The sequence below is a fragment of the Schistocerca serialis genome, chromosome 5 (genome assembly GCF_023864345.2).
Source record: "Schistocerca serialis cubense isolate TAMUIC-IGC-003099 chromosome 5, iqSchSeri2.2, whole genome shotgun sequence".
NCBI classification, from domain to species: Eukaryota; Metazoa; Arthropoda; class Insecta; order Orthoptera; family Acrididae; genus Schistocerca; species Schistocerca serialis.
The window spans coordinates 328,678,838-328,704,927 of record NC_064642.1 but is presented as its reverse complement, the minus strand read 5'-3'; the positions used below and the strand labels follow the sequence as shown (position 1 = coordinate 328,704,927).

Below are 26,090 nucleotides of genomic sequence, written 5' to 3'. Positions count from 1 at the left end.
TCGCCCTCCTGATGCGCATGGTGAGTCACTGGCAGCCAATATTTTTCCTGTCATAACTGTTAACACAACACCTTCAAATGACCATTATGAAAGATTGAACTTGTAAGTGATTCACCAAATAACTAAGATATATTTGATAGGAATCATCATTTCATTTTTTCTTAATTTGTGAAATTGTTTGTCAATAACATATCGGTATTAGAATGAAATATATTTTTCAAAAATTTTCATACAATATATTATGACTGAAAATTCCTAATTAGTGTAAGTAAACCAATTATGACGTGGCTGACCAACAACCAAAAAGCAAAGTATCTCAGATAACATTTTCAGATGTGGTAGTTCCTTCATTGACAGCAAAAAGATAGGAGAGGGATGCAGAATGAGATTTTCACTCGGCAGCGGAGTGTGCGCTGATATGAAACTTGCTGGAAGATTAAAACCGTGTGCCTGACCGAGACTCGAACTCGGGACTTTTGCCTTTCGTAGAGCACTTGCCCGCGAAAGGCAAAGGTCCTGAGTTCGAGTCTCGGTCCGGCACACAGTTTTAATCTGCCAGCAAGTTTCAGGAGAGGGATGAATTAAAAAGAGCTAAGAGTAGATGGAAAAGGCAAAACTCACTTATAATCACAGATTAAAACACACACAAGGTACACTGCACCAGTCACTTTCCACCACCCTGGTCCAACTTTCAGTTCTTCTGTACATTTTTTACCCTCGAATTCTGAAAACTCTCACACACAGCCCCACTTTTACCATACAAACCACTTTCCTTTTCCTGACGGAACAACTGTGGTAACCTGCAGTTACCAAATAAATCACACTGGCAGCCAACCATCCATAACTGTTCAGCTGGAGGTGTGTGCCAGCTCATCACATGTTATTCAATCAGTGCATGGGGACATGCAGCAACTGAGGTTAACCAGCAGAAGATGGTACTTTAAGGCAGTGGTGACAGCAGTGCACCAAGAGCAGCATGCAGAGCCAATGCCCCACACCACCATACAAAAATTTCATGTTGTTCTATTTAAATGAAGAGCAGAGTGCTTCTGTCTCAGTCTGTAATGGTTTATGCTCTTGTCAACTGCACTCCACTCACAGATCATTGTATGTCAAGCAGCTATGTGTAATGACGGTGTACTGATAGTGTTTATGGTTTTGGCATTAAAGTGTTTGTAGTTTTAGGCCATTCTCTATTGTGTGTTACCACACATGTAGCAATGAGGAAGGTCTCCTCAATGTCCTTTATTTCAGGAGTGCTAGTTCTGCAAGTTTTGCTGGAGAGCTGTGGAGTCTGGAAGGTAGGAGATGAAGTGCTGCCAAAAATAAAGCTGTGCAGATGGGTTATGAGTTGCGCTTGGGTAGTTCAGTCAGTACAGCACTTGCTTCCGAAAGGCAAAGGTCTCGAGTTTAAGTCTGGCACACAGATTTAATCTGACAGGTAGTTTCATATGGTGCACAATCTTCTGCAGACTGAAAATCTAATTTGACAGTAAGATTCCTTCTTCACATGTTTATGCAAAAACTTAGCAGTATTGACAGTCATGCCCTAGGAGGTCTTTCTGCAGAGTTTATTGCAGCAGCAATTGGAAAACTAGTTATGCTTACAAATGTAGCAACAGAAACACAAGGCCATGTAGAACAGGGCATTGATGGGTCTATTAATGAGGCCTCAAACTTTGCCGGCCTACCCACTTCTATTCCCCACCGACAACAAACCTGCTGAAGACTGAGAATAATATAAAAAAATATCTATGGCAACCTTTCAAAGCCTTCAAGGTAACAGACACTGACTTCATTCTAAAGCTCTTTTTTGTCATGCATATCCCTGCGAATGTATCACTTGTTGGGGAAGTTAGCCCCCTTTCAGGACCCTATGTCTCTGACATTTGGCAAAATGTATTGTTTTCTGAATTCCTATTGCCGTAAACATACTCATGTGACTTCTGCAGGAGTGGAGTTTTATCAGTGTGGAAAACAGCTCCATCAATCCTATTGCATTTGAGCTGCTGAATTGTAGGGGTTAAGTCTTTAGTGTTGTATTGTTACTGCTAAATCTTAGATATCTTATTCTGATACTATGGTTACAGATTCTACCATACGAGAAGCCCAAAATATGGAAGCTCACCATAAGGCATTGTAATTTGAAGACCCCTCTTTAGGAAAATTACTCAAGATAGTGCAAGTATTTGAAATCTCTTGCACTGCCGCAAGCCATCAATTAGATTCTTGGGCAGTAGTGCACCATGTCCAGCCTCTGCTTTCCACACAAACACAGCAGTAAAAAATTTCTCACAAGCCCTTGCCCTCTTCCGTGGCTCGTTTTGATCAACATGACTGACCAATCTGTCTGCATTGTTGGGTGTTGTGCTGTCTGTGTCATACGAAAGATGTCGTTGCCTCTGTGGGCTCAGCCAGATTCCACTGAGCCTCTGACATCGTCGCCTGTGGACATTAATATTGTTAGTCATGCTTGTGAGGCTACTGCAAGTGTTTCCAACAAACTGTTCACCAATATCTGTATGATCAGGATGCCCTATCCTCCAAGCGGTCCTTATGCCTTGCTGTAGAATTCTAATACTTATATCCTTTCTGGTTTCCTCCACTGTCAGCTACTTTATGCTGTTTTCTCAGTTACAATAAAGAGCTAATTCATATTCTCAGCCAACTTACTGCAGAAACAAGTTACAGGGCAGTGCTTTGGCCAGTGACACATCTGGTAGTGGACAGTGCATTTACAAAAATTTTTTTGGATTGGGCACTTTCCAGGGTTTTGGATTTATGGTCTCTTATTCCATTCATTTCATGCTGGATCTTTTGCCTTATAAAGAGTTGGATGATTTTATTAGAGCACTTCACTCTTGGATCTACATCAAAAGCGTATTTTTTCTGTGCCAACCCTGTACCGCTCGCACCTTATGCTCAGGTGAAGGAAGAATTAGACAAACGGATAGCTTTAGGCGTCATGCAATCCATTTCATCCAGTCAGTGGGCTACACTGTTAGTCCTTTAAGCTGATAGTTAATTCACAGTCCATGATTGGTACATATCCTGTTCCTTGCCCAGATAAATTTATGATGAAGCCTGTGGGTGGACAGTGTTTTTTAAAACTAGGCTTGCTGGAAGCATGTTTACAGCTGCTAACTGGTGAAGAATCATGTCAGCTTCTTGTTGTTAATATACTGTATGATCTCTACAGGTACAAGTGATTGGTTTTTGGTGTTGCAAGCATACTGTCCATTTTTCAATGTTATCTGGAGCAACTTACCAACGAATTTCTGGTTGTATCAGTTTCCTAGACACCATTGCAAATACCTGTCCCACACAGAGGATCACCTTTGCAACCTTCATTTTTTGTTTCAGACATTGCATGATGCAGGACTGAAGTGTGATTTCGGAAAGTCACATTTCTTCCAACCCTCTGTAGAACACTAGGGACATTTTATTTCTTGTCAGGGGACTCACAGATTGTGACTGCAACAGATGCATCATTCATAAGATGTGTGAGCCATGTTCTCAGAACAATGTGCAGATGGTTCAGAACAGGCCATTGCATCTACATCAAAGACACTTACTGATGCACAGAAGAATTACTCTCAAATAGACGTGGAGCCTCTTATTTATGCTCTCAAGAAGTTTTATGTGCCTCTCTAAGGTGTTAAGATTCATTTGTTGACTGATCACAAACTGTTGGTGTCTCTCTTTAGCCCCATGGCACACTCGCCAGACAAGACAGTCCACAGACTTCAAAGGTGAGCCGTTTCCCTTAGCAGATGTAATTATGACATTCATTTCTGCCCTGTGACTCAGCATGCAAACACAGATGCTCTTTAACATTTCCCAATAGGACCTCTCCCTGGCTTCGATCAAGTTGGAGTAATTTGTTTTTATTTCAACAAGCAAGCTCAATCAACAGTGGATAGATTCCCTAATACCACTTCTTGCACTGCTCAGGCTGTCACCAGTGACCATGTTCTCCTTCAAGTGTGACAGTATGTTCAGCAAGGGTGGCCTGACCAATCTTCACATTGTGCATCAGATCCCACCTGCAACCACAATTATTTTCTGTTAAGGATAGCATTATTGTGCTGTCCACCAAAAACTGTTCCATATGTGGTCATTCCAGCATCTCTCCAGTGTTACACACTTCACCTTTCCCATCAGGATCATTGGGGCTGCTGGCTTGGCGCCATGTCTACTGGCCCAGAATTGAGCATGAGATTGAACATTTAATCACTGTTTCTTCGAAATGTGCAGGTCATCAGCCCGCTCCCTGACCATGTTATTCAACATGGCCTGAACCATTACAGCCTTAGGAGCACATCCATGTCAACTTTGTTGGCCTCTCCTTGGATGCTTATGGGTTGCTGGTCAAAGACACTTGCTCCTGCTTTCCATTTGTTGTCAACTGCTACTCCACCATGGAAAAGGCAACAGTGCAACTCTCACTCAGATATTCTTCATCAAAGGCCTGCCCCACAATGGTAACTGGCAATGATCCACAATTCATCTCTTGGACTTTTCCAAGATTTTTGTGCACACTACATTCGTGCATTCCTGTTCTACCCTCAGTTGGTGAGGTGGCGGAAGCCCATGTCTGCATTTTTAAAATGAGTATGAAGAAGCATATTGGTGGTGCCCCATGGACAGGGCTCTAACATGCTTTCTTGGTTTATTTAGGTCCACACCCTTCAGTGAGAAGAGCCTAGCAGAGTTACTGCATGGTCACCAGTCTTGCATGGTGCCAAATCTACTGCTGTCCACGCCAATGTTTGCTATGGTCCCTCTGATGATATGTTACACTACTGGTATTCCAGTCAGATGTCACATGTTTGGACACCATGACATTGGATTCTGGCAATCATCCACAGCCAGTGCAGTTGGTACATCTTCATTTTGCAGGCAGAAGACCAGCTAATGATCCACCAGTGCAATCACCCTCCTGTGGTCTCCCTTCCTCACCTTCACCCTCAACAGCCCTTCTGCTGATTCTGCCCCTATATGATATTAGCCATTGATCACCCTCCTCCATTCTTGTTTCAAGCTTTTTGCAAATTCATTAGAGCCAGGATGTGGCGAGCCACACACAGCTGCCTTAGGTGTGATGGGAGAGCAAGTGCCGCTTTTGCCGGAGCTTCCAGATACCTCCATGGATTCAGTTTCACCGTTAACGCCTGCCAGCTAGGGTCTTGGCCATGTGCATCCACCTACAGCAGTGCCATAACTGTTCAGGTTACTTTTGATCCTATTCTCCAGTGTAGGCTGGTAGGAAGGTATTTGTGGCACAGAGGGCAACCTCCAGCAATGCCACAGAAGACATGGACATCATCTTCCTGAGCATTGACTGCTGTCCTATTCTATGGGAGAGGTATATTGGAGTGGCACCAGTTTAACAGGTGATCCAACAAAAGAAGAGGAAAAAATGGTAATCTGCAGTTACCACCACAATTACACCAGCACCCCACTGCCCTTCAAAGTTCAGCTGCACAGAAGGTGCTGGCCCATCATGTATTGTTCAATAAGCCCATGCTGGCGCGTGGTGACTGAACTCGGATGCCAGGAGGTGGCACTTTCATACAGCACTGACAGCTGTGCATCAAGATTGACACAAGCAGCTGCTGCCCAGGGACACTATGCGAAAACATCACATGTCATTCTACTGGCTTCTGTCCCATTCTGTAATGGTGTATTCTCTTGTTAAGTTCACTCTGCTTGCTAATCATTGTATGTCAAACAGGTACTGACCCATCTTTGTAAAAGGACAATGTAGTGAACATGTTTGTGGTTTCAGCATTAAGCATACATAGTTATTGTATTTTTATTGACATTCTGAATTGTGTGTGTTACTGCAACAACTACTAATTCTGAAAGATTGAGATTCATTACCTATATTGTTGATATTACACCTACTGTTCTTGTTACAATTTATGCAGGTGCTAAGCAGGTGCTAATCTTTACCTTTTAAATTTCTGTACACTAACCTTACATTATCATTCTTAAAAAAAACTGATAATCATTTAACTTACCAAATGCTGATACAGTGGCAGCTTTTATTTGTCTTTGGTAGCGTGCTCTTTGTGACAAACATATGGAAATAACCAAAATGAGTAAAATTCCCAAGAAGATTGTGGTTACCATTAGCCACATTAAGAGGAGATCCTCTGAATCACTTTTTAGTAGCTGTGTCTCTGCTGGTTGAGTGTCTAACACATTGAAATCCTGTAATTTGATGGGTTTCATGTAAATTGTGTGGAAATATTTAAATCGTTAAATTTAAATATTATCTTAATAACAAAAGTTAAATGGCAACATTTATTAATGACAAGAGCAAAGCAAGAACAACATTGCCTCCAAAAAGCAGGTGCCCAAATAATGAAACAGCAGCACTGTGTGAACTGCCCAGATTTTTGGACTTTGAGCCACAGTCAAGCAGTTGAGAAAGGAACAGTTATTTTTTGCAGTTCAACTGTGATGAATGTGTTATGCTAGATGACACAGATTACACAATATGTAGTAGAAATTGTTATTATTATAATTATTAATATACATTTTGTTTAATTTATATTATACAGTAAGGTATGAATGGAAAGACTGGGAAGTACTGTGTAACTCAAACTGCAGCAATAATAGGTAAAGATTAATTAGCAGTATTTGACCCTTCATGTTTTGCACCATGAAGTTGTGATCTGCCCAACATGGGTGAACGAGTGGTTGATTTTATCATTCCAACAACATGTTCCCTGGCTACAATCCAAGCAAAACTTCCTCAGTCTATCATGAGGCACTCTGGCCAGTGAGCTAGAATATGATGAAGACGTTGATTAGGTCAAGGAATGGATTAGTAATCAATATGTGTTAGTTATTGTAGAGTTGTTTATGATGCACTGATGATTAAATACTGTAAATGACAAGATGATATTAATGAAGGACATTAATTTAACTTTATTCATACTTAAAATGATTGCAAATGATCATATGAATCAATAAACAGTATAACTGCAGTTAACTTTTCAAAGAAAATGATGGTGATGTAGTGATGTGAAGCTGACAACCCCATTATTGCAAGTCACATCAAGAAATGGGAAAGAAACTGTGCTCAGCGATAGCTGTTTTGAAGAAACATGAGTAATAAATGTGTTGGAAATAGGGATATGGACAAAGTAGAATATTGAATACATGATCAGTATGTAGAGTAACACAGTTTTTGTTGTAGACGATTACACGAGACATTTGCACAGTGCTTACTAAACAGTCAGAAAGAGTCCACAAAGTTGCCCTTCCTTGTCAGTGACATTGTTGCAATTGATAGTTGCTACAGAGCCCCTTCCAGGCAATGTGGAGTGCAGGGGAGGAAATGAAGGAGTGGTGCCGACATCAATGAGATGATGTGGTGGCCGGTCGACATCAGGCGTTGTGTGAGACACATTTGCCTGACCAGCTGCATTGTGGTTGGCCCAGAAGGGGGCTGCAGCTGGACCATTTCTCACAGGTGTGAATGTCTTATAACCAACCGTGTCATTGCTGGGATAGAAACCAGGTATGGCTGGACTGTTTCTCGTAGGCGATGGGACGAAGATCCATGTGACTAGTCATGCTATGGCTGGCACTTTCATGAGACATGACTGGACCATTTTTCATAGTCACAGTGGGCATTGTGGGATTGCTGAACAACTAGTATATCAGTGGTTGACATGCAAAATGTCCAATGTGTCACACGGGACACCAGTGGTGCAACTGAAAAGAGAGAGAGAGAGAGAGAGAGAGAGAGAGAGAGAGAGAGAGAGAGAGATGGAGGGAGGGAGGCCGGGATGTCAGTGGTGAGGATGTTGGCATGTAGAGACCCCAAAAGCGACTCTGACCCACTCATAGTTATGATGTATGTTGATAGGATGATGCGACTGATGTGAGTTGCTAATTTATTAGGCCGTGTGAACATCGACGGGCGTGGCCTGTGCGGTGACTGTCCATCATGAGGCCGAGAAGAGACAGGAATATTGGGTACCAATACATTTTGGATTGTGGTTGAAGTCTGTGTAGGCGGAGATGCAATCACTGAGTCCGGCATTATTGTGCTGAACTCGTGTTGGGAGGTGCTGAAGTTGTTGGTGACAATTGGAAGGGAATAGTGCAACAGATAGTGGTCACATCGGCATCATGTTGTGTTTGATTCCTCTGATGAGTCCTGAATGTGGCAACATTGTTGCCCTGTGGTATGTGTGCAGTAATCAACAAGGCGCACATAATCAGTAGAGTTAGTGATGTTGTGTGAAGATTGGCAGTGGATGGTGAGCGAGCTGCATTCTGGTGAGTCATGCAGTAGAGACTTGGTGACAGTGTGCTGTCTTGCTCAAGGGGCATTTCTGAAGATGCCAGCAACAGAGGAGCCCAGGTGGCAAGAAGAGACACAGTGTCTGTCGTGGGTGTTTTGCTGCATGTCCGGGATCAGTGACAGTACAGATGCTGGATGGAGTGGGGAATGGGCATGGTCCGATGTTGGGTAGGCATGAACGGTTGGTGGGACTGCGGTCATGCATGCACTGCACACTTGTCATCGTGATGACTGTGTGCTGAGACCATGAGCTGCTTGCACACTGTGGTAGGGGAAATCGATGTGCCATTATTATGTTGCAGGAACAACATGATCTCTGTACAAAGTGCATTCAATGATGCACGGCAGTCGGCATAATGTTGATGAATCACCAAGAACTTGTCAGGTGAGGAGGCACACTGCTTGAGTGTGTCAATGGATGTACAGATGTCTTCCCACTGTTTGTATTGAATGGTGAATGTACCTGGTAGGGGCAGAGTCACCAGGGCAAAAGATTCTGGGATGCAGCATTCCACATTGCAGCAGAGGAGATCGGTGTAATGTGCAAGCAAAGAGAGGTAGAAATGGTGTAAAAAGTCCATTGCTACATCTGGTTTCACAATGTCCTTACAAGAGAATGTCCATGTGAAGTGGTGAGACGACACTTGCAGAATGCGGGTCATGGATCCATGATTGTGATCAATGAGCTGGCAGCTTCGTGCGGTTTGTAGGTTCATCCACTGTCAGCATACCATCAAGCGATGTCAGAGCTGATATCTGCCAGGAAATGGTTTGTTGGAAGTGGGATAGGCGAAGGTGGAAACCTCACAGAAAACTTGTGAGAATATTACATTCATGTGTGCAATCGGAGGTGTGAAATCTGTTAACAGTCATTGTCAGTGGAGTGGGAGAAGATTCACTGCTGTTGGAATGTTGAGGTGTCTAGGATGGTCTTCTCTAATACATAAACTTGTTGTGAGCACTACTGAGTAGTCACAAGCTGGTGACAGGCGCTAGCGTACAGGTCAGAGCATGGAGTGTGGTCCCATCGTGCGAAGTTGTTTGTTTTGATGGGTTGCAGGTTACTACCTAGCAGCAGAAGGGGTATACACTGTACGGTGCATATATGTGCATGATGCAAAATATGTTGTCCATGGAAAACAAACACAAATCTATGCAACCAGAATGTTGCAGTCCAAATGGTGCAAGGCATTTCTGGAAGTAGGGTAGGATGAAGAGGTTCCACAGTAGATCATTTGTTGCTGTCAGTTATTCAGGAGGACTAGTGTTGTAAGTTGAATCACAGAACTGAAGAACTTCACTTGCTCATCTGGTTTCTAAAGATGGTGGAAAAGATGGCTGAGAAGCACTGCGCAGCGCAGAATGGAAACCATAGGTATGGCGTGCAAATTTCTGTGGTTGGTGGTTATGTGCGGGTTGCATTGTCATAACTGTATTGTCATGAATTTTACTTCATACATGGACATCAGGAATCGTTTGGGTCACCAATGGGGGAAATCTGGATATGGATGGATGTAGAATATTGAATCCATGATCCATACAACCTTTTTATTGAAGACAAGTACACGAGACAGCCACAACAAGTGAGGAAACATTAAGTAGTTTAGAAAATAATTAACTCAACCAACACTCATATAAACTAGAGCTCTCCAACTTTGGATCTCATTTCTGCCAGTTCATTTGCATACAAGCCCTTTCCTTCTCTTTGCGGCATGTTCCCTCTACATAACCTATAAAGACTTGAAGCACCTTTTCCCATCTTTGAACTCCTCCTTTCAACATTTTTGTCAGAAGAATTTTGTGCATTTTCTTCAATTTCAGTCTGCAGTTCATAACCAGTAACTTATGGTTGGGCTACAATTTGCTTTTCTCCGGTCCCGAAATTTTCCAGGCCTCAACCTATGATAACCTACTGTCACCATACCTACCACCCAAGAGCTTTCACCCCCTTCTCCTATCACATCCTTCCTTTTTACATGCCTCACCCTCTTTATATGCTGCCCTCTGGTAGTGTACCTGCCTGTTCTTTCCCCTTTCCACCTCCTCCCCTTTTCTGCTCCTTTCCTTTTCCACTTCCCATTCTTTTATTTTATTTTATTTTTTTCATCCCCATGCCCCATCTCCTAATGCTGCACCTGGTAATCTCTAGTTCCTGTATGCCCCACCAGACAGCACTCTTCTGTCACACCACCCATACCCTGCTATCCCTCCCTCTTCCCCACCCCACTCCAGATTTCAATTCATCCATTGGGATATTTATAGTTAACATTTTAACTTTTTATTTGAAATTTATCTATGTTACTTCCTTACTTCATTGTCTGTAACATAAATAATAAATGATTTCCATTATACCTGGGTTTTACTTTCAGATATTTTACATTCAAATGTCCATTTGTACCAAAAATAACCATTTCAGTCATAACTGATTACCACTTTCAGTACACATGATTTCAATTTAAACTTATCATTACAAATCAACACATAACAAAATTAAAGGAATTTAGCCACATAGTGCTTTCAGCTTAATTGAGGAAGCACTAAGTTACTTGTAGAATCTGATTTATAATTGTAACAATGTTATGAGAAGGAAAGTTGCTACTCACCTTATGGCAGGAGATGCTGAGTCGCAGATAGGCACAACAAAAAGATTTTCACACTTAAAGCTTTCAGCCAATGGCCTTTGTCAACAACAACAAGACACACACACACACACACACACACACACACACACATTCATGCAAATGCAACTCACACACACGAATGCAGTCTCAGGCAACTGATTGTGTTTTTTCGAGACATTTACAAAAGATTTTTTCTTATATCAGTGATTCATAATATAATATACCATTTTCATCTATGAAATAATTATTTTGCATTCCAGTTGTGGATACAGGGTTCATAATTTGTTAGTCTCTCCTGCATGCCTCACCAAATGTACAGGGTGATTATAATTAAAATTAAACTTTCAAAACACTGTAGAAATATCACCACTGGTCAGAATGACATCAAATTGCAAAGGGATATTATCAGAGAAGGGGGAAAACGTATGGCAGAAGAAAAAAAATAGTGTGAAAAGTGATCAATAGATGGTGCTATATGTGTCAGATTACGTAAATGAAAACACCTGTCATGCACACGACCCACTGAAGTTGGTATAAACATGTTGGATACATGGCTTTTCCTCTTTTCATGTCTGCAACATTTGCTGTGACTGTCTCAATGAAGAGCCGCACTCTGCTTGTAAAGCTGTATTACAAGAGTAATGAATGTGCACATGTCGCTCTGCAGAAGTTCCACACACTGAAGGGTTAAAAAAAAAAAGGCGTTGGTCTGATGACTGCCATCGGTCTGGAGAAAATGATTCAGAAATGTGAAAAGACAGGTTCTTTTGGTGTGCAGCCTGATAGAGGGAGGAAACGAACTGATGTGATGTCAGTGGAAGCAGTGACCACAGCAATGCAGGAGGAGATGAGTGGTGGTGTGCAAATGTGTAGTGTATGGACAATTGCCCGAACATAGGACAAACTCGTGACCACGGTACATAAAATCCTACGAAACATCCTTCTTTGCTATCCATTCAAAATTACCCATGTGTGTGAGTTGCTTCCTGTTGACCTGCCAGCAAGAGAGACCTTTACTTTAGAATTTCTTGCTTGCATGAAAGTGGGCAATGATTGGTCATGGAAGACTTTGTGGACAGACGAAGCCCACTTCCATCTGACAGGATATCTCAATACACAGAACTGTCGAATATGGGCAATGGAAAATCTACACACAAATTAACCAGTACCACTTCATCGTGAAAAGGTCACTGTGTGGTGCGGATTTACGGCATCATATATCATAGGGCCCTATTTTTTTCAAAGAGAGAGGTGCTTGTGGTCCTGTTATCTGTACCATCACTGGTAAGCGCTATGAGTGTCTTTTGTGCAACCACGTCATTCCAGCTCTCTAACAGTGTGGATGTATGAATGGGATCATTTTTATGCAAAATGGCACACCTCTGCACATTGCAAATCCAGTTAAGCAGCTGCTGAAGCGCCATTTCAGAAATGCTAGAATTATCAGCTTCCATTTCCCTACAGCCTGGCTGTCCTGATCACTTGATCTTAATCTGTGTGACTTCTGGCTGTGGGGCTATCTGAAAGATGTTGTGTTCAGTGTTCTGATTGCAAACAGCTGCAATGAAGTCATGCATTGCACAAAACACTCTGAATGTGACCCTGGAAGCATTTTGATCAGTTGTGGAACATGCTGTTTCTCAATTTCAGTTTTTTTCAGAAAACAGCAGACAACATATTGAACATGTTTTGAGCAAGTCACATGGAAAATAATAATCTGATTTGATTTTGACTAATGCTTTTTATGTGGTTTTTGGCCTCAGGACAATTAAAAACTGATGTGACTGATGCTTTCTATGCGGTTTTTGGCCTCAGGACAATTAAAACTGATGTGATTAATGCTTTTTATGTGACTTTTGGCCTCAGGGCAATTAAAAACCAATGTGAGTGATTCTTTTTATGCAGTTTTTGGCCTCAGGATAATTAAAAACTGATTTTTTCCATCTGATATGATATGACCTTGCCATGGTGGATGAGAATACGTAACTAACAGTATCACACCTGCACACCCATGCACACTGAGTAGTGCAGTTCGTTTATGACCACTATTAAATTATGATGTTTACAGTGCCATCTATTGCTACATATTGTAACTATTTATTTTTCTTCTGCCAAATGTTTTCTCCCTTCTCTGATAATATTCCGTTGCAATTTGATGTCATTCTGCAGTGGTTTGAAAGTTTAACTTTAGTTATAATCACCCTGTATTTTGCTGTCACCCCACTTATAACATTTTGCAGATGTCCATTATTTTAATAACACTAATAATAGCAATAGCAATACCAATAATTATAATAATAATAATAATAATAACAATAATAATAATAATAATAATAACAATATAGTAAAAATGATAGTAATAACAATAAAATGCTGGGTGGTTATAATTAAACTGAGTGCTGCATTGTGGGCTGCATACATCACAGGATGCTCAAACATCATAGGTATGTTTATTAATTGTTGCACTCATGGAGTATGCTGAAAAAAGAAAAGTTCAATTTTCTGCCCCCTGCCACCAGGTGGAAATATGGCAATTTAAGCAGTCAGAATGTGAAATGTTTCCTGTTTCGATGACAGTATGCTGTTTGTCACTTGTCATTGTGTGTTGATCTCTTTTGCGAAGTGACTTTTGGTGTAAAGGGTTAAGAAGGTTAAGTTTTCCATACAAAACATATCAGTAATTGACGAGAAAGACTGTGCATTTCTGGTAATACCTATGGTAATAATCGCATCACCTCTAGGCAATTTCAAGATTTGTGGCCTTCAAGATCCCCTGACCTAAATCTATGAGACTTTTTGTTTTATCAAAATTGTAGCAATAGCAGTGCTGCACTACAGAAACATTGCCAACAGAAACATCTGCAAAGAGGTCTATTGTCAATAAATGGGTCAAGGAATGTCAAATAATTTGAAGGAATAGGTGCAGCAGGGAGAGGGAGCAGCCCATTCCCATGGCAGCTGTTTATGAAGTTACTGTAACTATAACTGACTGTGCAGCACATGCCTCAAATTCTGCAGCCAGTCGTCAAGCTGAGTTACAGGAATTGGTAACAGTTCAAAAGATTTTGTGGCACATTTTACACTGGTATCATCCCTACAAGATTCAGAAAGAAGTCCCAAGATAGGCTGCAATCCCTTCACTCTTTTGCATGCATGGAAATGTGCAATATGTGGCTGGGGAATATTTTTTGTGCGTGTGAGGTACATTTTACTCTGCACAGTGCCGTGAATGCACAGAATTGTCGCATATGGAGTTCTACTCTGCCACATATTGTGCAGTGATAGCCACTGCACTCAGCTTATGTGACTGTGTGATGTGTTTTTATAAGCTCCTTCGTTCTCAGTCATTTTATTTGTATTTTTATTTATTTATTTATGAAATCTCACCTTGTGTGACTGTTAGGTGTACAGTGACATCTGCATGTTATAAGGACATCCTTGTGCAAGATGTAAGTCCAGCTTTGCAAAAATGCAATTGTGTCTACAGCACTATTTTCATGCAAAATGGGGTGACACCACATGCTGCTTACCACGTGAAAGATTTGCTTTGAGAAACCTATAATAACAACAGCATCACCTCTAGACAATTTCAAGATTTGTGGCCTTTCAGATCCCCTTACCTAAATCTATGAGACTTTTGGTTGTGAGGATATCTGAAAGACTGTGTCTGTCAGCTAGTTATCTGGACTCGTCCTGATTAGAAAGGATAGCATATGATGACATATCACTCTGTTTACAATGGATACCCTGCAAGCATCTGTCAGTCATTTAGACTGTTTACAAAGCCATATTTTCACCTGGTGGCAGAAAGTAGAACTATTATTTTATCAGTGTATCAATTAATGAAAATACCTAGAATGTTTCAGCATGCTGTAATGTATACAGCGCGCATCACAGCACTTGGAACATCATGAGTTCATTTATAACCACCCAGTATACTAATATTTAAATATAATAATAATAATAATTGTATACTAACAATAAAATGTATATAATGTTTTACAATAACAATAACAGCAACAACAACAACAACAACAATAATAATAATAATAATAATATGTTATATCAGTGCTTACTACATTGAATAGTATGATGTCCAACAAATGGGAATTCAAAGATATACAGGCTGTTTGTTTTAACTGAAAACATTGAAATATCTCAAAAACTAATTTCAATTTGTCTGTCTCAGAGGGGGACATACAATGGTACCACATTCAAGTTCCCACCCTGCCCCATGTGTGGATGGTGGGGACTACTTTAAAATCTTCAGTGGTAAGCCCTGTTTTTTATTGCAGATGACGTTTCTACGGCAAAATCTAAACACATTTTGTCTGAATCATTTTCTTTGTTTTGCCACAGATGGCACTGTAATTGGAGGAACAGAAATGGATACACAATCATAATTTACGACATGCTACTCAATGGCCCTTGAATATGTATTGCACGTGGGACCCATCTCCACGCTGCGAGGGTAGGACACGCAAGTATTTCATAACTTCTAATTAGAAACACCATTCTTAACACTGAATTCCTCCAACATACTGAACAGGGGACTACTTGATGTGTCACCATAACCATGTAGCGAACTAGCGACATATCATGAAAGGCAGTACACTGCGACCGGAGCTCACATATGATGCAGACGTAGAACAGATAGTGACACTAAAAATTACAATATTTGTGCAGTTTTTATTGCCTGCACACTTACCTATCATTTGGAAAACAGATGTACAAGTGTATGATGAATGTTGCTATCACAGACGAAAAACCTGAAATGATCCTGATTTCCGGAGAATGTAGGAGAAATGTTGAGGCTGCTGTTGTCTTACATGCTGAATGTTTCCCAGAGAAAGCTCACTCTCATTCATTCTTTTACAAGGTTGTGAATGCCTTTATATCTGATGGCAACAAACAGATTGGCAAAAGGAAATGGAGCAAACATGTTACAGGAAAAGCTAATGAAATAGCTGTGCTAGCATTGGTGCACCACAACCCATGGATAAGCACCTGCCAAAATTACACCACGATTCCAGTATGTCCGTAGATGGTATTGTCACAACACTGCATCATCGTAATTATCATCCATACCATGTGTCGTTGCATCAAGAACTTCGTGGCACCCATTTCCATAACGGGGTAGTGTTTTGTGAATGGACACGTCAACAAATGCAAACAACTCCCATGTTCTTTGCTGAGGTACTATTTTCTGATGAGTCTACAATCACAAACCATGGCAGTGTTAACTGGCATAACATGCATTGCCAGAGTGTAGGCAATCCCCACTGGTCACAGCACGTTGACCATAAAATGTCTTTGGTCGGTTATCATATGGTGTGGCATTATGTGGAACAAATTAATTGGTCAATATTTTCTCAATGGCACACGAATGGACGCAAATATCAAAATATTTTTAGAGCAGGAATTATCGGTACTATTGCAGGTGGTGCCCTGAATGTTCAACAATGTATGTGTTCAACAATGTATGTGGTTTCAGCCCAGTGCATTACACAACTAAAGCATGCAGGGTATTAGACGGTGTTTACATTGGTCAGTGGATCAGCAGATATGGCCCTATTAATTGGCCTGCTAGGTCACTGGATTTGATGTCGCTGGATTTCTTTCTGTGGGGATATTTAAAAGATAAGGTTTACCAGCAAGAGCCAACAGGCCGTGAAGACATGGTCAACTGCATCAGAAATGCCTGTACTGACACTCCCGCAGATATGCTTCTGTCCTGTGTATGGTCATTTGAAAAGCAGATCACAAAGTGTATTGAAGTCGGTGGTATTATGTTCGAACACTTAACTCTAATTGGAAAAGTAGAGTAGTGTTTGCCTAGAGTCACAGCTACGCATTGAGTAGTCCCCTGTTCAATATGTTGGAGGAATACAACATTGTGAATGTGGTTTTCAATTAGAAGCTACGAAATACTGGTCTGTCCTACCATTGCATGATGGAGGTGGAGGTTCCACATACCACTGGATATTCAAGGGCCATTGAGTAGTATGTCATAAACTATGAATATGCACCCATTCTATTCCTTCAATTACAGTGCCATCTGTGGCAAAATGAAGATAATGCTTCAGACAAAACGCATGCAGATTTTGTCATAGAATCATAATCCACAATAAAAAACAGGGGTTCCCACTGAAGATTTTATTAAAATCCCCCCCCCCCCCCCAAATCTCCCACACAAACGTACTGGAATTATAACTTTTTTTTATCTGATGTGTAGTTTTTGAGATATTTGAATGTAGTCAGTTAAAATGAACACCCTGTATATTATACAAAAAGCATACATCTCAAAATGTGAGAAGTACATGTCTTTTGCAATTATATTAAGAACTATAACAGCAACAAAGTCTCACAACTTTGATGATTTCATAATTTACACAATATAAAATCAAAGTGTACACTCACCATTATCAGTATTTTACTAAGTAGTGTTATTATGAACAGAGACTATGGCTATTACAAATGACCTACAGAATGAAGTAAACAAATGAGGACACGTTCTTCTGTTATTGTGAACTGGTGAAACCAATGAACATGTATGCAAAGTAAGGGTTGTGGTAACATGGTAGTCTGTAGCATAGCACACTGTTTATGTTCACAACATATTGAATGCATTTTGGGACATCAGAAGCTCAGCTGTTTCAAAGTAACAGAATAATGTGTCCTCATTTGTTTACTGCACTCTGTAAGTTGTTCATAACAGCAAAAATCTTGCATTAGATGATAAGTCTTTCACAGTAGTGAAGATTAGAAAGTTCTCTTAACGGATACATTTTAGAACCCATGTTTACTGGAAATTTTTTCCTTGTTTTGGTCCATACTACTACCTCTAAAAATATGGAATAAATTTGCCCCCACCCCCCACCCCCCAATTAACAGACACACATCCTTACTAAAGCAGTTTTTCCTTGTGAGCTCATGACCCTCTTTGGATCTGTACCTGTTCATTCACGCAGAACAGAACGGTGAAATAAATTACACGGATTCCTTGAAAGAATTTAGAATAGTGAAGAAATTACCTTGAAAAGTCCATCCAAGTTCTCGATATTTTGATCCACGAGCCGAAGCACATCATTAACTTCCATGATAGAATTGTCTCTCTTATTTACCAAATGCAAATATAAGTCAGTCTTTGTTTTGTCAACAGAACCATCATGATTTTCATGTATTTTGTATTCATCAATATTGACAATGGCACCAGTGACGTTTCCTAGAACTCTGTACATTTTTAAAGTTTCAGATAATCCCATCATTATAAAATGTAGTCAGTAGTGATAATTTTTCATATATGTACTACACTGAAGAGCCAAAGAAACTGGTACACCTGCCTAATATTGTGCAGGACCCCCCTAAGGATGCAGAAGTGCCGCAACACAACATGGCATGGACTTGACTAATGTCTGAATCAGTGCTGGAGGCAATTAACACTATGAATCCTGCAGGGCTGTCCATAAATCCGTAAGAGTATGAGGGGATGGAGATCTCTTCTGAACAGCTCATTGCAAGGCATCCAGATATGCTCAATAATGTTCATGTCTGGTGAGTCTGGTGGCCAGAGGAAGTATTTAAACTCAGTGTTCCTGGGCCACTCTGTAGCAATTCTGGAGACATGGGGTGTTGCACTGTCCTGCTGGAATTGCCCAAGTCTGTCAGAATGCACATTGGACATGAATGGATGCAGGTGATCAGACAGGATGCTTACGTACGTGTCAGTTGTCAGAGTTGTATCTAGACGTATCAGGGATCCCATATCACTCCAACTGCACATGCCCCACACCATTACAGAGCCTCCACCAGCTTCAACAGTCACCTGCTGACATGCAGGGTCCATGGATTCATGAGGTTGTCTCCATACCTGTACATGTCCATTCACTCGGTATAATTTGAGTTGAGACTTGTCTGACCAGGCAACATGTTTTCAGTCATCAACAGTCCAATGTCACTGTTGATGAGCCCATGTGAGGCATAAAGCTTTGTGTCAAGCAGTCATTAAGGGTAAACGAGTGGGCCTTTGACAATGAAATCCCGAATCGATGATGTTTCTTTCAATGGTTCACATACTGATACTTGTTGATGACCCAGCATCGAAATCTGCAGTAATTTGTGGATATGTTGCACTTCTGTCACATTGAATGATTCTCTTGAGTCGTCTTTGGTCCCGTTCTTGCAGGATCTTTTTTTTGGCTGCAGCAATGTTGAAGATATGATGTTTTACCAGATTCCTAATATTCACAGTACATTTGTGAAATGGTCGTATGGGAAAATCCCTCACTGCTGTCTTGGAGATACTGTGTTCCATCGATCGTGTGCCAACTATAAGACCACATTCAAACTCACTTAAATTTTGATAACCTGCCATTTTAGCAACATTAACCAATTTAACAACTGTGCTAGACACTTGTTGTCTTATACAGGTGTTGCTGACTGCAGCGCTGTATTCTGCCTGTTTGCATTTCTCTGTATTTAAATACGCATGTCTCTGCCAGTTTTTTTGGTGCTTCAGTGTAGAATAAGACACATCTAGAGAAGAAATAAAATTTGTTGTGTATTTTATATAACAAGTGTATTTACAAGATCACCGATTTAAAATTTTACTGTATTAAATCATAATTTTTTAAATGTGCAACCTTAATTCTGTTATTATATCAATAATAAAAATAGCAAGATTAAAGCTGATAAGGGAAAATTCTGTATACTTACTCCCTGAAAATTTCTATTCTCTCTCGTACTTCAGATGGATGCTGACGCAGAACAAATCGCACTCTTTGATCTTCACGTAACAGATAAATGAAAACTTTTGCTGTATCTAGAAGTCCATCTGTATCATTCACCAGCACCTGGTAAGTAAGATAATTATCTGTACCTGTAAACTTATACATTTAAATAAAATACAGACTCAGTTTATTTGCTTTCATTTGCTACTGTAAGGTGTTCATAATTTATTATCAAAAATTGTTAACATAATTTCAAAGATTAAATGTTGAACTTATTTTTCAGATGTTTCTTTACAAAGTACTGAGTGAGGAATCTAAGAATGTACCATGGTCAGAGGTGAAGACGAAATTATACGAATTCCTGCACACACAAACTTATTTTAACAATCTCCACTCCATTTATGAATGAAACACGAAGAAACTCCAATATGTGGGCAATTGGAAGTATCTTCTCGCCATAAGTTTTACAGTTGTTTGCAGAGTTTGGTGGTTGTAGTGTTATAGTCTTCAGTGTGGATATTTTTACATTTTCTCCTTCCATTTTAATGAACTTTATGTACTCCTTGTGGCCATAAACCCTCATAAAAAAGTATCATTCATGCTCTAAAGGTTTTCTCTCTCTTACTTTTTCCAATATAAGTTAAATAGAATTTGTGTCATGCACAACTTATTCCCGGTTACATATACAGAGTTTTCTTCATGCTCCTTTATCATAATCATTAGTTTTATTTTTATATGTTGTAAGTGAAACAATTTAGCATCCTTCTGCCTACCGTATTTACTCGAATCTAAGCCGCACCTGAAAAATGAGACTCGAAGTTTTGTTTGTCGCATTCTGATAGTGCGTGTTTACGGCCTGTCGCCGCTCGCAGCATGGCTTGCTTTTGTGCGCGCTACCGCCGCTTTTTTTTAAAAAAAAAAAAAAAAAAAAAAAAAAAAAAAAAAAAAAAAAAAAAAAAGAGAGAGAGAGAGAGAGAGAGAGAGAGAGAGAGAGAGAGAGAGAGAGAGAGAGAGAGAGGAATCGTCTCATTAGCGAAACAATGGCAAGAGACTGCTATTTGTTGTTACTTACACTGCTGCTTTCTTTGATAATGATCAACAAGAACCAAATAATAGACTGCGTATGATAGAACATGTTCTGAACGAGAGTTAGGCGAAAATTTTTCTCCGTTTGAAAATCTTTGCGGCCGCTTCTTTAGTACATCAAATTCTGCACAGAAATTAGTCATCTTAGATTTAAAAATCTAGTCAGTTGCCGTGCTTCATTTCTGACTGTATCACTATTAGGCATAAAAATAATACGAATATAAACATGACACGATATGTATATTCTTCCGCGTTTGCTGTTGTCTCGCTCTAGTTTCGCAGTTTATTAGGCAGACAGGATTTAAATGAGATAGCAGCAAACTCGAAAGAATACATGGCAAAATGTTTATATTCGTATTATTCTTATGGTGAAGAGAATAGTGCATGTGATTCACATTTCATCAGGTTCCTATTAGCAACCATCTCTTCTCACAGGTAGGAAAAAATTCAGAACGTAGAGTTGGCCATATTGACAAACATCCCATACAGTCTTGCCAGTCGTATTTTCGTAGTACATTGAAATTCTGCTACATTCGAAGATGAACAATACGGAATTTGTATTTACTTCGTTGTATAATGTATGAAAATGGTCGAAACTCGGGACGGAGAAAAAAAGCTCGTCTTGAAACCTTTTTTAAAAATTTATTTATTGAAGCAGAGGTTTCGGCGCCAGTATTTATCTTTGTGTCTACAAAGCATGCTACATATATTCGACGGCAGAAGTTGGTTGTGGCGGCACCTAGTAACATTTTTCAGAACTTCCGCTTGCTTTGCACTCGATTCTAAGCCGCAGGCGGTTTTTTGGATTACAAAAACAGGAAAAAAAGTGCTGCTTAGATTCGAGTAAATACGGGTATATTCTAGGTAGCTTTGGTGTTATATATTTACTCTAAATGTATTATATACCTGCACTGTGGCAGCTACCATTACATTTATGACTCGCACTCTCTGACCTGTTGTTTAGATGTTCATACAGTCAAATGTACATTGATGGGAAAAAAACTGCAACAGGAAGAAGGAGTTGGGTGACATACGCCAAAGTTGGTAGACATGTTTCTACATCTGAAAGATGATTTTTATTCAAATTTTGCACCAGTTGCGTAAGAGTAACAGTTTGTTATCTAGGAAGAAAAACTACACGATGTAACGGTCATGAACGTTAGTTATCTTTGAGATGGGATTTGGTGAGTTAAGGATTAGTCAAGAATGCCTTTAAGGTGACAAAGACACCTTTATCAACACACCACTGAGTTTGAACGAGATCATGTAATTGGGCTACAAAGGTGGATGTTCCTTCTGTGATATTGCAGAAAGCCTTACCAGGACTTACATGACTACTGGCAGAGCTGGTCGCTGGAATGTATGGCCACAAGAAGACTGGGCTCTGGATGCCATGTGGCACTACCAAGAGGGAAGGTGACTGTGTTCAGTGTATGTCTCTGGCACAAATGCAGCAGCAATTTCAGCAACAGTTGGCTCCAATGTGCCACAATGAACTGTTACAAATCACTTTCTTCAAGGATACCTCTGAGCCAGATGCCGTCCGTGTAGTGTGCATTCCACTGACCCCAAACCGCCGCCATTTGCGACTTCAGAGGTGTCGGTAGAGAGGTCATTGGAGGACATGGTGGAGGTCTTTTGTTTTTTCTGATGAAAGCTGGTTCTGCCTCAGTGCTAGTGATGGCCGCATGTTGGATAGGAGGAGACCAGTTGAGGGCCTGCAACCAACCTGTCTGCATGCTAGGCACACTGGACCTACTCTTAGCGTTAGTCTGGAATGTGATTTCTTATGACAGCAGGAGCACTCTTGTGATTATCCCATGCACCCTGCATTTGTACATTAACATGGTGGTTCGACCCGTTGTGCTCCCATTCGTGAACAGCATTTCAGAGGTTGTTTCCCAACATGCTCTACAGAGTGTCAATATGCTGCCATAGCCTGTTCGAACACCAGATCTTTCAGCTGAGCACATATGGGACATCATCAGACAACAACTCCAGAATCATCTGCAACCAGCATTAACCATCCCTGTATTGAGTGACCAGGTGTAACAAGCATGGAACTCCATCCCACCAACTGACTTCCAGGACCCGTATAACACAGTGCACGCGTGTTTGAATGTTTGCATTCATTCTTGTTGTTACAGCGGTTATTAACGTACCAGAATTTCACACCTGCAATGGATTATCTCACACTTATGTTAACCTCTGATCTTGAAGTGTTAATCAGTTATTTTGATTTTGTGGCGTGCAGTTGCAGCTGTGGCGGTTCTGAAGCAGAGGACTAACAAAGTTGTTTGTGTGCTGTATTCAAAAATTAAATTTAGTAGATTTCAATTGTTCTTCCAAAAATTAGCAGTGTGTTTACATTTCATGGCATGCAGTTGCAGCTGTAGTGGTTCTTAAGTTATGTTCTGACAAAGTTATTTGTGCAATGTTATTCAGTTATTAAATTTAGCAGTTTTCAATTGTGTCTCATGATGTTTCTGGTGAAATAATGGTTTAATAAACTTTCAGAAACTTTCATACATTGTGTTCTTTAGAGTTGTTTGTGCATTTTTGAGTAGCTTCAAACATGGGCTTGCTATGAATGTTCACTGTAAAGATCTATCTTACATGACAGAATCTCCCTGTTGTCCACATAATATCAATAGCATGCTTGTTCGGCACATGTACAGTTTTTCTTCAAAAATTCCTATCCCTGTGATCTCAGAATCATTAATTTTGTATAAATGTAAAAACCACTCAGGGATCATTAATTTTGTAAAAATGTGAACTCCACTCAGAGATTAGGCCTTAGGCCTGCTCCATCTGGCTAACTGCTGCTTACAAGCAGTATGTGGAGCAATCTACAATTGTAGAACATGTGATCAGCTACAATTGTGGAACATGTGATCAGCATGTCACCAGTTCCCTCACCTGTGACTGCCAGTAGATGAATCATGCTGTGGCTTCTGTATTCTAGCAACTCTTCATTTGACCTCAAAATGCTGAGTAGAATCTGTTCTGGATATCAGTAGGAGATACTGGGAATTGAACTTGGATCTTCCACACCAAAGTCAGCAGTACTAATCATTAGGCTGTTGAGGTGGTCTGTTTAATTTTGTGTACAACTGTTATAATTTATTGAAGACATTTGTATGGCAAGAAGCAATGTCCATTCATTAACAGAAGAAAAACATTTAAAGAACCAAATTAGTTGTTATTTTAGGTTCATCTATATATCTGCTCCAACTAAACCCTTTGCATTGTAGGTGAAGATTGAGGGGTCATGTATCATAATCACTCCCCATCATTGTCCATTAATTATTATGCTGTCCTGAGTGTGGAACTGGCAGTTCTCTTGTTGTAGTCCCAGAATGTAATTTGCTGTGTGGTCAGCATGGCTATCTGCCATGCAGAGGATCTGGATTCAATTCCTGCTACTGCCAGCAATTTTTCCTTGTTGGGAGGACTGGAATGGGGTGCCTCTTGAGGTCTTTTAAGGAGCTACTTGATTGAGAAGTAGTAGTTCCAGGTCACAAAACTGACAACAGCTATGAGAGTGGTTATAGTGACTCCATGGCACTCCACACCACAACCAATGATGCCACTGGCAGAGGTTGGTACTGATGGGCCTGCCATAGCCTGTGGATGGAACTTACATTTACAATTTACTCTCAATACATATTTAGCAGCATGATTTTTTTCTTTAAACTACCTGTGGAGCATACATAGTTCTTTGTCTTATCTGTACTTATGGGACATGAAAATTATTTACTGACATAGACTGGAACTGTTCTCAATGTGAAGGTGTAACATTATTATAAGCATGGTGCCCCGATGTCTCTAACTTTAACAGTAGCAAGACATTTTCTAGGGACACTTGACATCCTATTTTTGGAAGCACTGAAAATAATCTGTTTCTGTCTTCAAAAATTTTCATTTATAGTTTCTGAAAACACTAACATTTGATAGTAGGAGATACTTCCAGCATTCATTCAAAGGTATTAACTTAATCCGCAAAGTTCAGTTCTAAGCAATTTATCAAGAGTATAAAAGGAGTTATTTACTTTAGCATTAATATGATTCTCATTTGGAATGCTTCAGAGAATGCTAGTTCTGATGTTATGTCTTAAGTTCCAACAGAAATTTGCTTTAATTATCACTAACCCTTAAAATCCACGACTGGCTTCCACATTACACACGATTTCATGATGAAGTCTTGTACTGGTTGCCTGACAAGTAGAAATGTTGACTGTAAACAGGTCTTTATGCTTACTCTGTGCAAATATCTCTTATTCTTTAGAAACTATCAATATGGTCATGTACACATTAGGCCACCAGTAGGAATAGGAGACAAAGTAACGCATTTCCTGCTAATTTTATTATATAAACTTAACTTCAAATAAGCAAATTAGTACATAGTAGTGCAGTATAGTTTATTGTTTATACAGTGTACAGCTTTTAGCAGTGGCAGTATGGGCTCCAACTGTCCCTCAGTGTTCTCCTCCATGATGAGGTCTATGGAATATGATGATGATTGAATGGGTTACTTGTCTGATAGCATGCCTAATACTTGTAATCAGACCAAACAATAGTGGGAATTTTGTGTAAGTCATAAGAAAATGTTGGTATTGAACAGCAATCAATAACAGAAGTACTGTGAAATCATACATAGTGTACCAGTAACACAGAATCAAAAGGGTCAGGGGGTAGAGATAATAATAAATAAGAAAATAGGAGTGGTGGTAAGCTACATTTGTTTTTGAGTTATCAGTCTTCTGACTGGTTTGATGCGGTCCTCCATGAATTCCTCTCCTGTGCTAACCTTTTCATCTCAGAGTAGCACTAGCAACCTATGTCCTAGATTATCTGCTGGATGTATCCCAATCTCTGTCTTCCTCTACATTTTCTACACTCTACAGCTCTCTCTAGTAACATGGAAATTATTCTCTGATGTCTTAACCAATGTCTTATCATCCTGTCCTTTCTTCTTGTAAGTGCTTTCCATATATTCCTTTCCTTGCAGATTCAGAGAAGAACCTCCTCAATTCTTACCTTATCAGTCCACCTAATCTTCAACATTCTTCCACAGCACCACATCTCGAATGCTTGTACTCTCTTCTGTTCTGGTTTTCCCACATTCCTCCTGTCATTGGCATACAATGCCGTGCTCTGAACGTACATTCTCAGAAATTTCTGCCTCAAATTAAGACCTATGTTTGATACTAGGAGACTTCTTTTGGCCAGAAAAGCTTTTTATGTCCTCCTTGCTCTGCCCATCATAGGTTATTTTGCTGCCTAGGTAGCAGAATTCCTGAACTTTCTCCAATTATGATGTTA

General features: G+C 40.1%; 1 protein-coding gene and 1 long non-coding RNA gene across 2 annotated transcripts in view; one reads left to right on the top strand and one right to left on the bottom strand.

The window, feature by feature from the left end:
* The window catches only part of LOC126481271 (uncharacterized), a 34,071-nt gene extending 13,902 nt beyond the window's left edge, over positions 1–20,169 (top strand). Inside the window, exons 2-3 of the long non-coding RNA XR_007587542.1 lie at positions 19,700–19,805; positions 19,963–20,169. This is a non-coding gene — a long non-coding RNA (uncharacterized LOC126481271). The remainder of the gene's footprint in view (positions 1–19,699; positions 19,806–19,962) is intronic.
* Positions 1–26,090, bottom strand: part of LOC126481269 (cadherin-23) — a 505,796-nt gene that overhangs the window by 8,257 nt on the left and 471,449 nt on the right. Inside the window, exons 29-31 of the mRNA XM_050104895.1 lie at positions 19,666–19,802; positions 17,985–18,183; positions 6,027–6,219 (exon numbers count right to left, since the gene is read on the bottom strand). Of these exons, the coding sequence (XP_049960852.1) occupies positions 6,027–6,219; positions 17,985–18,183; positions 19,666–19,802 (529 nt within the window). The remainder of the gene's footprint in view (positions 1–6,026; positions 6,220–17,984; positions 18,184–19,665; positions 19,803–26,090) is intronic.